The sequence below is a fragment of the Bubalus kerabau genome, chromosome 17, assembly GCF_029407905.1.
Source record: "Bubalus kerabau isolate K-KA32 ecotype Philippines breed swamp buffalo chromosome 17, PCC_UOA_SB_1v2, whole genome shotgun sequence".
Taxonomy (NCBI): Eukaryota; Metazoa; Chordata; class Mammalia; order Artiodactyla; family Bovidae; genus Bubalus; species Bubalus kerabau.
This window is the reverse complement of record NC_073640.1, coordinates 39,610,161-39,620,735: the sequence shown is the minus strand read 5'-3', so window position 1 is coordinate 39,620,735 and position 10,575 is coordinate 39,610,161. Positions and strand designations below refer to the sequence as shown.

General features: G+C 41.7%; 2 protein-coding genes across 3 annotated transcripts in view; one reads left to right on the top strand and one right to left on the bottom strand.

The window, feature by feature from the left end:
* The window catches only part of NIP7 (nucleolar pre-rRNA processing protein NIP7), a 30,231-nt gene extending 19,738 nt beyond the window's left edge, over nt 1-10,493 (bottom strand). The window contains exons 1-5 of one of the 2 annotated variants that reach the window (XM_055552923.1): nt 10,295-10,493; nt 10,089-10,175; nt 9,857-9,995; nt 9,017-9,157; nt 3,623-8,811 (exon numbers count right to left, since the gene is read on the bottom strand). In XM_055552923.1, coding sequence (XP_055408898.1) covers nt 8,692-8,811; nt 9,017-9,157; nt 9,857-9,995; nt 10,089-10,175; nt 10,295-10,350 — 543 coding nt within the window. In that variant the 5' untranslated portion in view covers nt 10,351-10,493 and the 3' untranslated portion in view covers nt 3,623-8,691. Of the gene's footprint in view, nt 1-3,622; nt 8,812-9,016; nt 9,158-9,856; nt 9,996-10,088; nt 10,176-10,294 lie in introns of those variants that run through there. The other variant, XM_055552924.1, reaches the window with a different exon arrangement.
* On the top strand, nt 1,779-6,809 carry TMED6 (transmembrane p24 trafficking protein 6). Its single transcript, XM_055552925.1, has 4 exons — nt 1,779-2,006; nt 3,206-3,332; nt 4,537-4,685; nt 6,576-6,809. The coding sequence occupies exons 1-4, from the start codon at nt 1,794-1,796 to the stop codon at nt 6,807-6,809; spliced, it is 723 nt and encodes a 240-aa protein (XP_055408900.1). The 5' UTR covers nt 1,779-1,793.
* Nucleotides 10,494-10,575: the final 82 nt, after the last annotated feature.

Below are 10,575 nucleotides of genomic sequence, written 5' to 3'. Positions count from 1 at the left end.
TGTTAAAGTTTAAAAATTCATCTTGTAGTTAAAATTTGGAAACTTTGTACAGCTTTAATACCTATTTACTACATGTTTGGGGGTTTGGTACTGCTGTTTTTCTAACAGTTAGCCCCAAATTAAACTAGTAAGAAGGTGAGAACTTGGTCTCCACTTGATGTTGGTGGTAGCTAGTTGCTGTCTCCCTCCAAACCAAGCTTTAAGATCCAGTAGATTCTTTATTTTCAACTCTCACATTGTTAGATGGCACACTCTAAGTAAAAGTGTGACACTGGGATATACTTAAGGAAGCAAAATATTCCATTAAGTATTTCTCCAATTTGAGAAATGCATAGATCCACTAGCCTCCCCCTCTCCCTGTTAATATAACTTCAATGTTATTTTTTTTACTATAATGTTACGGAATGTGTACAGAAAAACCTCTGCCTATAGTTTCTATGGGACTAGACAACTTACCATGAACTGATGACTGTTTTGGTGAATCTGTCACTGCTTACCACATATTGGTGAGCAGCGATAGGACTGGGGCAGTGGTGGGACTCCAGTGGCGGTGCCGGTCACTGCGTCACTGGGAAATGATCCCGGTGTCTCCTACCTTCACCTTAGCAACACTGCAGCCACTGTGCCTCCAGATTGCTGTGATGTCATCTGGCCTTTGCTGGAATTGACCACAATTATGAAGTACGTTCTTCATAACAGCACATACTTGGTGACAGTTAAAAGTATTACCACTCGGATTCATTGTGATGCATTCTGAAGCAATACTTGGTTAGAAGGTACTCATGCTTAAGATGATGGCTGAGAGAAAAACATGTAGAATCTGTCAGAACTCAGAGACTGACAGACACACTGTCCTGAGGGGTAGGAGTGTGAGGCCTACTCAGGGCCCCAGCTGTGCTTGTAGATGGTGAGTTAGCCCCTGGACCCTGGATGTCCATTTCATTTCTAATGTAGTAGGTAATGGTACTTCCGTTGTAGGCTTATGTGAGAATAAGATGCAGGTAAATCTCTCCTCCATGAAGACAGTGGGTGTTCAATAAGTCTTTTTCCCTCTGTGGGTGCTAAAGAAGCCACAGATAAAAGAAGACATATCAAGTGTTTGAACAACGTAACAGTCTTTCAGTGGGTTTTGGATAGCTTTAGGGGTGACTTATCATTCAGGTGGATGGTAGCAGAATGAGGAGGGTTATCTGTGGAGGAGTTTGACCACTGTCTCTTGCTCACTCTTCATCCATTTAAATGCTTCTACACACTTCCATGCTATGCTTTGCTCTCCTATGCTGTAGCACTGGGCAGAAAGAAGTCCTGAAACAGGTTTTGCCCCTTGTATCTTACAGGAGCAACAGGTATCATCTAACAATTTGATATGAATTAAAAAAACCTCCCAGCGACTGTGAGAAATAAGTCCATACATTCAAATAGTTGGAAATAAACCTACTTAATGTTTATTCCCAACAGGTAAAAACTGAAAAATGACAGCTCAAAGGAAGGGTGGAAATCGCTCTTCTGAAGTAATAGTCTATGTAGAAACCCATTAAATAGGTTTGGTAAGCCACTGAGTTTTTGAAGTTAAAGCAAAAATTCTTCCTGTGAGCCAAATGTGGGGTATCATGCCAATTCTATTCTGGAATATCTTATGCGTGGCCCTGAGACTGGCCTAAGTGTTACTTGTGGAGTTAATCATTACCCCAGCAGTGGTCTAAATTGCTTGATTCCGTGCTTGGTTCGACAGTACATATACTAAACTGCTTGATTCCACTGGGCTGCACACACAGGAGTCTCCAGGGAGCAGCATGTTCCCTATGCTTTTTGCGGCTGGACTGGTGGTTCTGAACCTAGTGAGCTCTGCTAGGAGCCAGAAGACAGAACCCCTTAGTGGCACTGGGGACCAGTCCCTCTTCCGTGGAGCAGATCGACACGACTTTGCCATTGTGATCCCTCCAGGAGGCACAGAATGCTTCTGGCAATTTGCCCACCAGACTGGCTACTTCTATTTCAGTTATGAGGTGGGTACATGGTCATACTGGGGACTTGTTTTGCTTGTTTGTTCATTTCCTTTTATAAAGGGGGTCAGGTTTTAAATAAACACAAGGTTCTAGTTGTCTTTATTATGCTATGACTCCCCACCTGTTAGTGAAATAGGTCTGCAGTTAAATGGAAACTTGATAGATGAATAATCACTAAAACATATGGCTTGGTTTCTCAAATTTGGGGCTATGGCAGTGTGCTCGAAGTCATGGGACAAACTGGGTGCCTCTTCCTGGAGAGAGAATCATCACATTTACTTGAATTTGGAGATGAGAGGGGAAAGAAAGAGTCCATTTTTTAAATATTAAAATAATATGGATATGGTACCAAGCTGAACGAAAAAAATCACACGGACTTTGGAGACAGACCCAGAGATTTCAAAGACGCTTCAGTTTATGAAGTTGGGGAAACAATATTACTCTCTTGCCTTTAGGGGTAATTCCCGCAAATTGAAGAATCACCGACTCAAGGTTTCTCTATGTAATCAGTCCTGTTGCTTAAATACTTTAAGCCAAGTACTTTAATCCATGCTGTGCCCAAGGATGGTCTGCTCACCAGTAACTTAGTTGTTCATTTCCTTTGTTCTTTACCTTGGAAACCTATTAACTTTCTAAATTTTATTTACATGTTAAAAAACTATATTAGTCTTATGCCAATGTAACTTAAAATTCATTTTATACTAACTCATCAGAGATTTTCCTTATCTCTGAATTAATAATAGAATAGTAGCTACCACACAGCTCACAGCCTGGGCTTATCCAGCTTGGAGACAAGTACATATTGAATGCCTTACTTGCTGTCAAGTATCAAAAAAGCCCAAGTCTGGTATACCACTGGGGACGTCAAAACCAAGTTGAGTTCAGCCAAGAACTACATGGCCAGATTCAAGGTCTGAGACATGTTTTCTCACCAGGTGCTATTGGCATTTTGGACAATTCTTTGTCTTGCTTACTGTTTCCAACTGGCAGGATGTTCAGCATTGCTGCCTCCCTGCCCTCCCCTACTCGCACGCAACATCAATGCGATACCTCGACCCAAATTCAAGGTGGGGGTTGGGCAGTACCATCCCTGACTGAGAACCACCATACTGATGGTCACTGGATGTCAATCTTACCATTCAGTTAGCTTCCTGATGATGTAGCACGGGCTTTCCTCCCTCTTTAATGTGTCTCGGCAGGTTCAGCGGACACTAGGAATGTCACATGACCGGCATGTTGCTGCCACTGCACATACCCCACAGGGTTTCCTTATAGAGACCTCTAAGAATGTTCGGGGACAGATTAACTTCTCTACCCACGAGACAGGTCTGTTTTCATTCTCACAGCTATTGTATTTCTTTGAAATTGGGAAAATAATGAGGAAATATTGAAATTAATAAGTACTGAGATGCAAAAGCCCTGACTTTTCCACATATGGATGGTGAAACAGTAGGGGAAAAAAATTAACCTTGAAAACCACAAACCAGATTTCCTGTAGACTGCCAATGGCCAAGGACATTAATCAGATGTCCTTGATTGGGCTCCAGAAGCTCGATTTTATTTCATCATCTCCAGTGAACCAGATTATGGGAAAGTGATCAAAACAGGCAGATCCATTTATGATACAGAATTACAATTAATAAATTTATTATGGGATAGTACCCCAGTCATCAGAACAACTTGAGCCAGTTACCAAAAAGCAGACTCAGAATATAAGGAAAATGCATGGCCATGACAAATATCCACATTCTACAACAAAGCACTTCTCCAGTTGCCATAAAATTCCCACAGTCAGATCGAGCCCGTCCTCACTCCGGACAGCACTACTCAGTATGAACTGTTCTCTGTACCAGCCAGGTGCACAAAAAAAGACAGTATTTCTCAACAGGTACATAAGACAATCCTTCAGTTCACAGCACAGGGTATCAGCATTATTATTTAACATCTTGGCCCCGATATGCCAGTAGTGCCTTCCAGTCACTTAAGACAATCAAATACCCTGCCACATCTTTCGAACCCTGCTCCTCCCCACTGCGCCCCCACCGTCACGAGCAGGAGGCGACCCCAGTTGAGAATAAGCATCAGTACATACCCCAAACCAGCAGCCCCCATACAAACCACCTTGCAGGAAGTCACTCCCGGATAGCTTCTTTCATTCATACAGCATCCATCTTTTTCCTACTTTCAAGATCAAGATGATATCCCAGCTCTAATGGTGTACAAGCAGGCAAACAATATGCTCTTAATATGCTTGTGGTTAGAAATAGCTTAGAAGATGTGAGAATTACAGGTTGAAAAAGACGAAAATGTTTTCTATCCAATACAGAGCTCAAGTTACTAAAATTTGGCAAAACATTATAGTATTTAGTAAAATACATTTCAGGCAGGATCTTCCACATCAAAAACTGAATCTTTGCAGTTTTGTCTATAGTAGCACATTTAATTTTGGAGAACAGTTATCTCCAGGGAAATTTAGAGGGCCGGAGGGTAGGAGATCAAGAACTTGGTAATGATCTTGGAATTCGTACAGGTTTTTATCGGCTTTGTCTAGCAAACCAGCAAAATCGCTTTGCTTCCGTGCAAGTATACCTCAACTTTGGAGTCTTCTACGAGGGGCCTGAGATGGACCACAAAGAGAAGGAAAGAAAACAACTGAACGATACTCTGGATGCAATTGAGGTAATTGTTCCATGGGAGAGAAACATCCATGGAAACTAAGTTTAAATTTGGAGGAAAGATTAGAATTAGTGGGAATAATATCATACTAGTGAAAGCTCATTTGGGTAGAAACCAAACAGGCAAAAAGATTTGAAGCCTTTAATTTTGTGACTTGGAGCTCTTGAAATTCCTCACTTGATGCCTCTACCAGGCATCAGCAAATAATGGCTCACAGCCTTTTAATTTAGATACAATACACCACTTTTAGTGTACAGTTTAGTGGTTTACAAGGTCCTGCAACCATTACCAGCATCTAATTCCAGAAGTTTCATCACTCCAAAAATAAACTGCATGCCTGTTATTCACTCTCTGTTCTCCATGCCCCCCTAGTCCTGGGTAATCCCTCACTAATCTATTTTCTGTTTCTACAGATTTGCCTCTTCTGTACATTTCACATGAGGGGACTCATACAATGTGGCCTTTTGTGTTTGGCTTCTTTCATTGAGCATGTTTTCAAGGTTCAGCCACATTGTACCATGTGTTAGTACTTCATTCCTTTTTCTGGATGAATAATATTCTATTGTATATAGGCACTGTATTTTGTTTCTTATCAGCTGGTAGGCATTTGGGTTATTTCCACTTCTTGGCTATTATAAATAATGATGCTGTGAGCACCAGCATATAGATTTTTGTATGAACATACTTCTATTTCTGTACACATAAAAGTGGTATACTCTGCTAGTATGATAACTTTTTAACTTCAATGAGGAACTGCTCTTTTCCACTGTGGGTAACACATTTTACATCCCACCAGCAGTGTCTGTTGAGAGCTGCAATTTCTCTATATCCTTGCCAATGTGTTATTGTCTTTGTTATAGCAATCCTAGTGGGTGTAAGTGGTATCTTGTGGTTTTTGAGTGGTGTCTCCAATGACTAATGACACTGAACATTTTTCCATGTGTTTTTTGGCCTTTTCTATATCTACTTCAGAGAAATATCTATTCAAATCCTTTGCCCATCTTAAAATCTAGTGTTTTTAAATGGTGGACTTCTAAGAGTCCTTTATATAGTCTAGATAACAGTCCTTTATCAGATATATGGTTTGCAAATATTGAATTGGCCAAAAAAGCTTGTTCAGGATTTTCTAGCCTATCTTCCAGAAAAACTTTTCAGCCAATACAGTATTTTATCCCACTGTTTGGGATCTCTCTCCACTTTCTTGATAGTCTCCCTGATGCACAAAAGCCCAGTTTTTGTAAGTGAGGTTTTACTGGGACAAAACAATGCTCATTTGACAATTACAGTTGGTCCCCCTCTGTATCTGCAAGTGGAGAATCTGAAGATATGGAGGGCTGACAATGGGACCAGAGCATCCTCTGCAGGTCCTGGGACCAACCTCCCTGAAGATACTGGGGGACAGCTAACTGGGCACATGTCCGTGGCTGTTTTTGTGCCACAGTGGCAGAGTTTAGTAACCACAACAGAGACTGTATGGCTTTCAAAGCCTAGAATATTTACTGTCTGGCCCTTCAGTAAAAAATTTGCAGGCTCTTATCTTCTACCATATACAAAGAACAGAAGACACTGCCCAGAACATCACTGATGTGCTGAGTATATGTCTACATCTAGACACACTCTGGAAGAGCTTTCTGGTTTCAGCACTGAAGTTTTTCATTGTAAAAATTATTTTTTAAAAACTGAAGTCCAAGTAATTTTTTCATATACAACAAAACTAGCCATTTACCAACAACTCCAATAGCCCTTTTTTTTTTTGTTCTGCACCCTCAATAGCCAACTTTTACATATCAAAAAATCACGTGAATATAGGAGGTTAGTGCTGGTGGGTACCCAGGTGAGGCTAGATGGGAAGTAGAAAGGAACCCTTTCTGTATTTCACTTTCTGTCCCACAGGAGAGCACACGAAAGGTGCATTACAATATCTTTCACATGTGGCGACACTACAACTTCGCTCGCATGAGAAAAACAGCTGACTTTTTCCTTCTCCAATCAAACTATAACTATGTGAATTGGTGGTCAACAGCCCAGAGCCTTGTCATTGTTCTTTCTGGGATCCTGCAGCTGTATTTCTTGAAGCGTCTCTTCAATATCCCAATGACTACAGAAACACAGAAGCCAAGATGCTAAGCTCAAATGACTACAGTGCCCTAGCTCTTTCCTTCTGGGCACAAGCTTTGTCAAACCTTTGTAAAGTTGGGAAAAAAATCAATTTTAGAAAGTTGTACTCTATGGTTCTTATCTACACAAGCAAAACAGCAATAAAATAATAAAATGTGTTAAGTTCTGACACTGATTATTTCTAAAGTATGCACTAAATACTATCATCAAAATATGGCCCATCATATTGCAACCTTTTAACCTTCACTATATCTATTTAGAAATTAACAGAGAACCTTGGAAGGGAGAAGAGTTGAAACAAATGGGACAAAAATATATAAACTGGGGTTTATATGTTGCATACTAAAACAGGAGTTGTAGACTGCTTTGCTATAACTGAAAAATGCTTTCTTTTTAGAGATGTCATCTTCGGAATTTAAAATAAGCAGTATATGCACTAAGGAAACTACAATGCTATGCTAAGTCGCTTCAGTCGTGTCCGACTCTGTGCGACCCCATAGACGGCAGCCCACCAGGCTCCCCCGTCCCTGGGATTCTCCAGGCAAAAACACTGGAGTGGGCTGCCATTTCCTTCTGCAATGCATGAAAGTGAAAAGTGAAAGTGAAGTCGCTCAGTCGTCCGACTCTTAGCGACCCCATGGACTGCAGCCTAACAGGCTCCTCCGTCCATGGGATTTTCCAAGCAAGAGTACTGGAGTGGGGTGCCATTGCCTTCTCCAAAAGAAACTACAATACAGGGAGTTAAATTTTTTCTATGATATGCTTTTTTGCTAAAAAATAATAATTCTAAAAGTAATTTTGGAAGGCATGGGGGAGGACGGAAGAGCTGAATTATTATTGCAGGGTCTCTGATTAGTGCTTTTTGTCCAATCCAGTGAGGTAATTAAAGATTTATAAGAATATACATATAAATGAATCACTCTGCTGTACACCTAAAACTAACACAATATTGTACATCAACTATACTTCAAGAAAAAAAAATTGAATTAAAAAACCTCAAGATTTATAATAGAAATCAAGGTGATAAAAATAACATTCAGCAGGGGATCATACCATTCAAGAAAAAGATCAAGAAAACCGCTTGTTAAAGCCAAGGTAATATAATCAAATTATATTCATAATATCCTATTCTTAGTAACAGAAATACTCAGTATAAGTGTTACAAAAACAAGTCTTAGCATGTATTCAACACCATCATTTGCCAAGCATTGTGTTAGGTGCTTTACAATCATGATTCTAAATTCTAAAAACTATTCTTAGGAAGATGGGTAAGGTATTTTGAAAGAAGGAGAAAATGAAGCTTATTGAAGTTTAATGACTCATCAAAGACCATATAGCTGGTAAATGTGAGAAACGGTGTTTGAATCAGAGTTTTTTCTTCCATACCACACAGTACCTATCATATAGAAAAGCCACAGAATAAACTGCCCTTACTATTTTATCTATATTTCATTTGTAAAATCCCAAACATGACCTACTATTTTGATATGGCAATATCTATTTTTCATAATATTAATAAATAGTTAAAAAATTCATTATGTTCTTATCACGTGTTTGGAAAAGTGTTATCACAGATAACAATAACAAGCTATTCTTGTCCTCAGTTCCAACAATTTAGAACCTGTTACTCAGACATGAAGCCCTCTGATTCAAATATAAAACACAGTAATCTATTGAGTCACAATCACAAAGATCCAAAACCCCATTTTTGAGTCATTTCTGCATAGTAAGAATCCAGCCTGCATTTGTCCGTGATAGAATATTAAACTAAGAAGTCCCTGAAGAGGTCACAGTGTTGACAAAAATTCAACATGACGGTGGCGCCTACAGAGACACAGGAAACCAAACTAGGCCCTTCCACACAGCCACAAGTCCTTGTGACGATTTTGCTTTAAGTCAATGTCTCTTCATGTCGCACATATTCCCCAATGTCTGCTTGATGAAATACCACAATCGCCATGGGGTCTACTTTCCTGCAGTCTTGTGTGGACTTTGCTGCCACCCCAAAACCCTGGGATTCAAAAGAAGAGACACTGATTCACTCAAGTCATTCAATAAATACGCATTGAGGTCTGGAAACAACAAAGACGAAAAAATACAGTTTCTTGAAGAATTCAAAAGGTGCCAAGAATTTAGCCTCTCAAGAGCAGACTGAAAACACATCCTTCTTGAAAGAAAAGATACTTGATTATTTAACAGCCACCATCTCTACTCACCAGAGGGACATCTGCCATGGAGTACACCACGACTCCCTGGTACTGAGAAGTGTTTTCAGTGATACGCCCAAGTCCAGATTTCAGCACATGGTTCCCATACAGAAAGGACTGCTCTGCTCCAGGTTTTATCCACACTTTATACTAGAAGAAAAAGAATTAAACCCAAAAGACATAAAAATGCTAACAGTTACACCCTTGTAAATTAGCTAGCTACCATGTCTGTGGTTTATTTTTCTTATGAACTAAGCTTTCTTACTTTTACATTGAATTATGTGCGTGTATGTGTATATTCAGTTGCTCAGTCGTGCCCGACTCTGTGACCTCAAAACTGAAGTACCCTGACCTATAATACTATGTCAGTTGGAGGTACAAAACATAGTGATTGTTATTTCCACACATCATTTATTTTGTTATATGAATTTTCAGGGAAAGAGGCCTGTTTCCCTTAAACCGTTCACTGCATGACGAGAACTACCAAGAGATTCTTTCCTCAACTCTTCAATTTCTCCCATGGGCTAAACGTTTAACAGCTCTTTTTCTGTACCCCACTGGGCTCCTCTTCATAGCCACCTATTTGCTTTTCAGTCTCGAGCTGCGTCTGCATAGGCTTTTCAATTTTTGCTGGAGATAAGGACCACTACGCAGCCCCACAGGGTTAGCTCCTAGCCCCCAGCCCCAACGACGCCAGGTAGCAGATGTACAGCTTCAGGTGCTGGCACTGACCCTAGGCACGGTCAGTAACTCCGTTGCATAGCAGATGTGCCTAGTCCTACGTTCTGACGTGGCCCTCAGCCTACACTGACTCCATCCCTAGTGGCGAGCTGAAACCACCCTACAAACCTTGGCATAGGGTGCTAGGTAATCCAGAGCCGTGATGTGTAACCGAAACTTATGGGTCTTGGTGAATTTTCCGAAGCACGTCCCCAACGACACCAGCTTGTCACCGGAGATATTGGCGGCCAACTTCAAAATCTTCTCGCTGAAGGGATAGGGAAGGAGGAGGTGAGGGAGTACGGTGGGACCCAGGCCCGCACCCGCTCCACGCTGCCTACCTGGCCCCGCGCCGCCTCACCTCACGTAGTACACCCGGTCGTTGTGCAGCCTGAAACAGTAGGTGCCGTCGGGCCTGTCGACCAGCAGCTGAAGATTCTCCCCGATGCTGAGAGGAAAATGAGGACTGGAGACCGCGCCCGGAGTCGTCCACGCACCGCGACCCCCGCCCCACCCACGCCCGTCCCCGCCAACCACACACTCCCTCTTCTGCTCCAGCGCTCTTACTATTTTGCTATCTTCTCAAACATTACTCGGGTCTCCTCTTCAGTAAGCGGCCGCATTTTCCCGCTGGGTTAGAACGCCGGATCCTCGTGCCTCAGTTAGCGGAAACGGAAGCCCAGCCGCCGGGCTCTCCTTGGCAACCCCAAAGCCGGCCTCTCTAGCTGCTTTCTAATCGTTCCCCACGCTAGCGCCCCGTAATCTGGAGGACTCTCGGAAAAAGAAAGCCGGCCTGACGAGAAACCATAGAGACCGTGACCCCCTCCCCCGCCGCTTCCGGTTCTAGA

What these genes read in the sequence shown, in the direction of transcription:
- TMED6 (XM_055552925.1), top strand. Translation starts at nt 1,794, where the DNA reads ATGTTCCCTATGCTTTTTGCGGCTGGACTGGTGGTTCTGAACCTAGTG. An exon ending in ACTTCTATTTCAGTTATGAG is followed by an intron (nt 2,007 to 3,205) that starts GTGGGTACATGG and finishes GTGTCTCGGCAG; the next exon opens with GTTCAGCGGACACTAGGAAT. An exon ending in CTTCTCTACCCACGAGACAG is followed by an intron (nt 3,333 to 4,536) that starts GTCTGTTTTCAT and finishes GAATTCGTACAG; the next exon opens with GTTTTTATCGGCTTTGTCTA.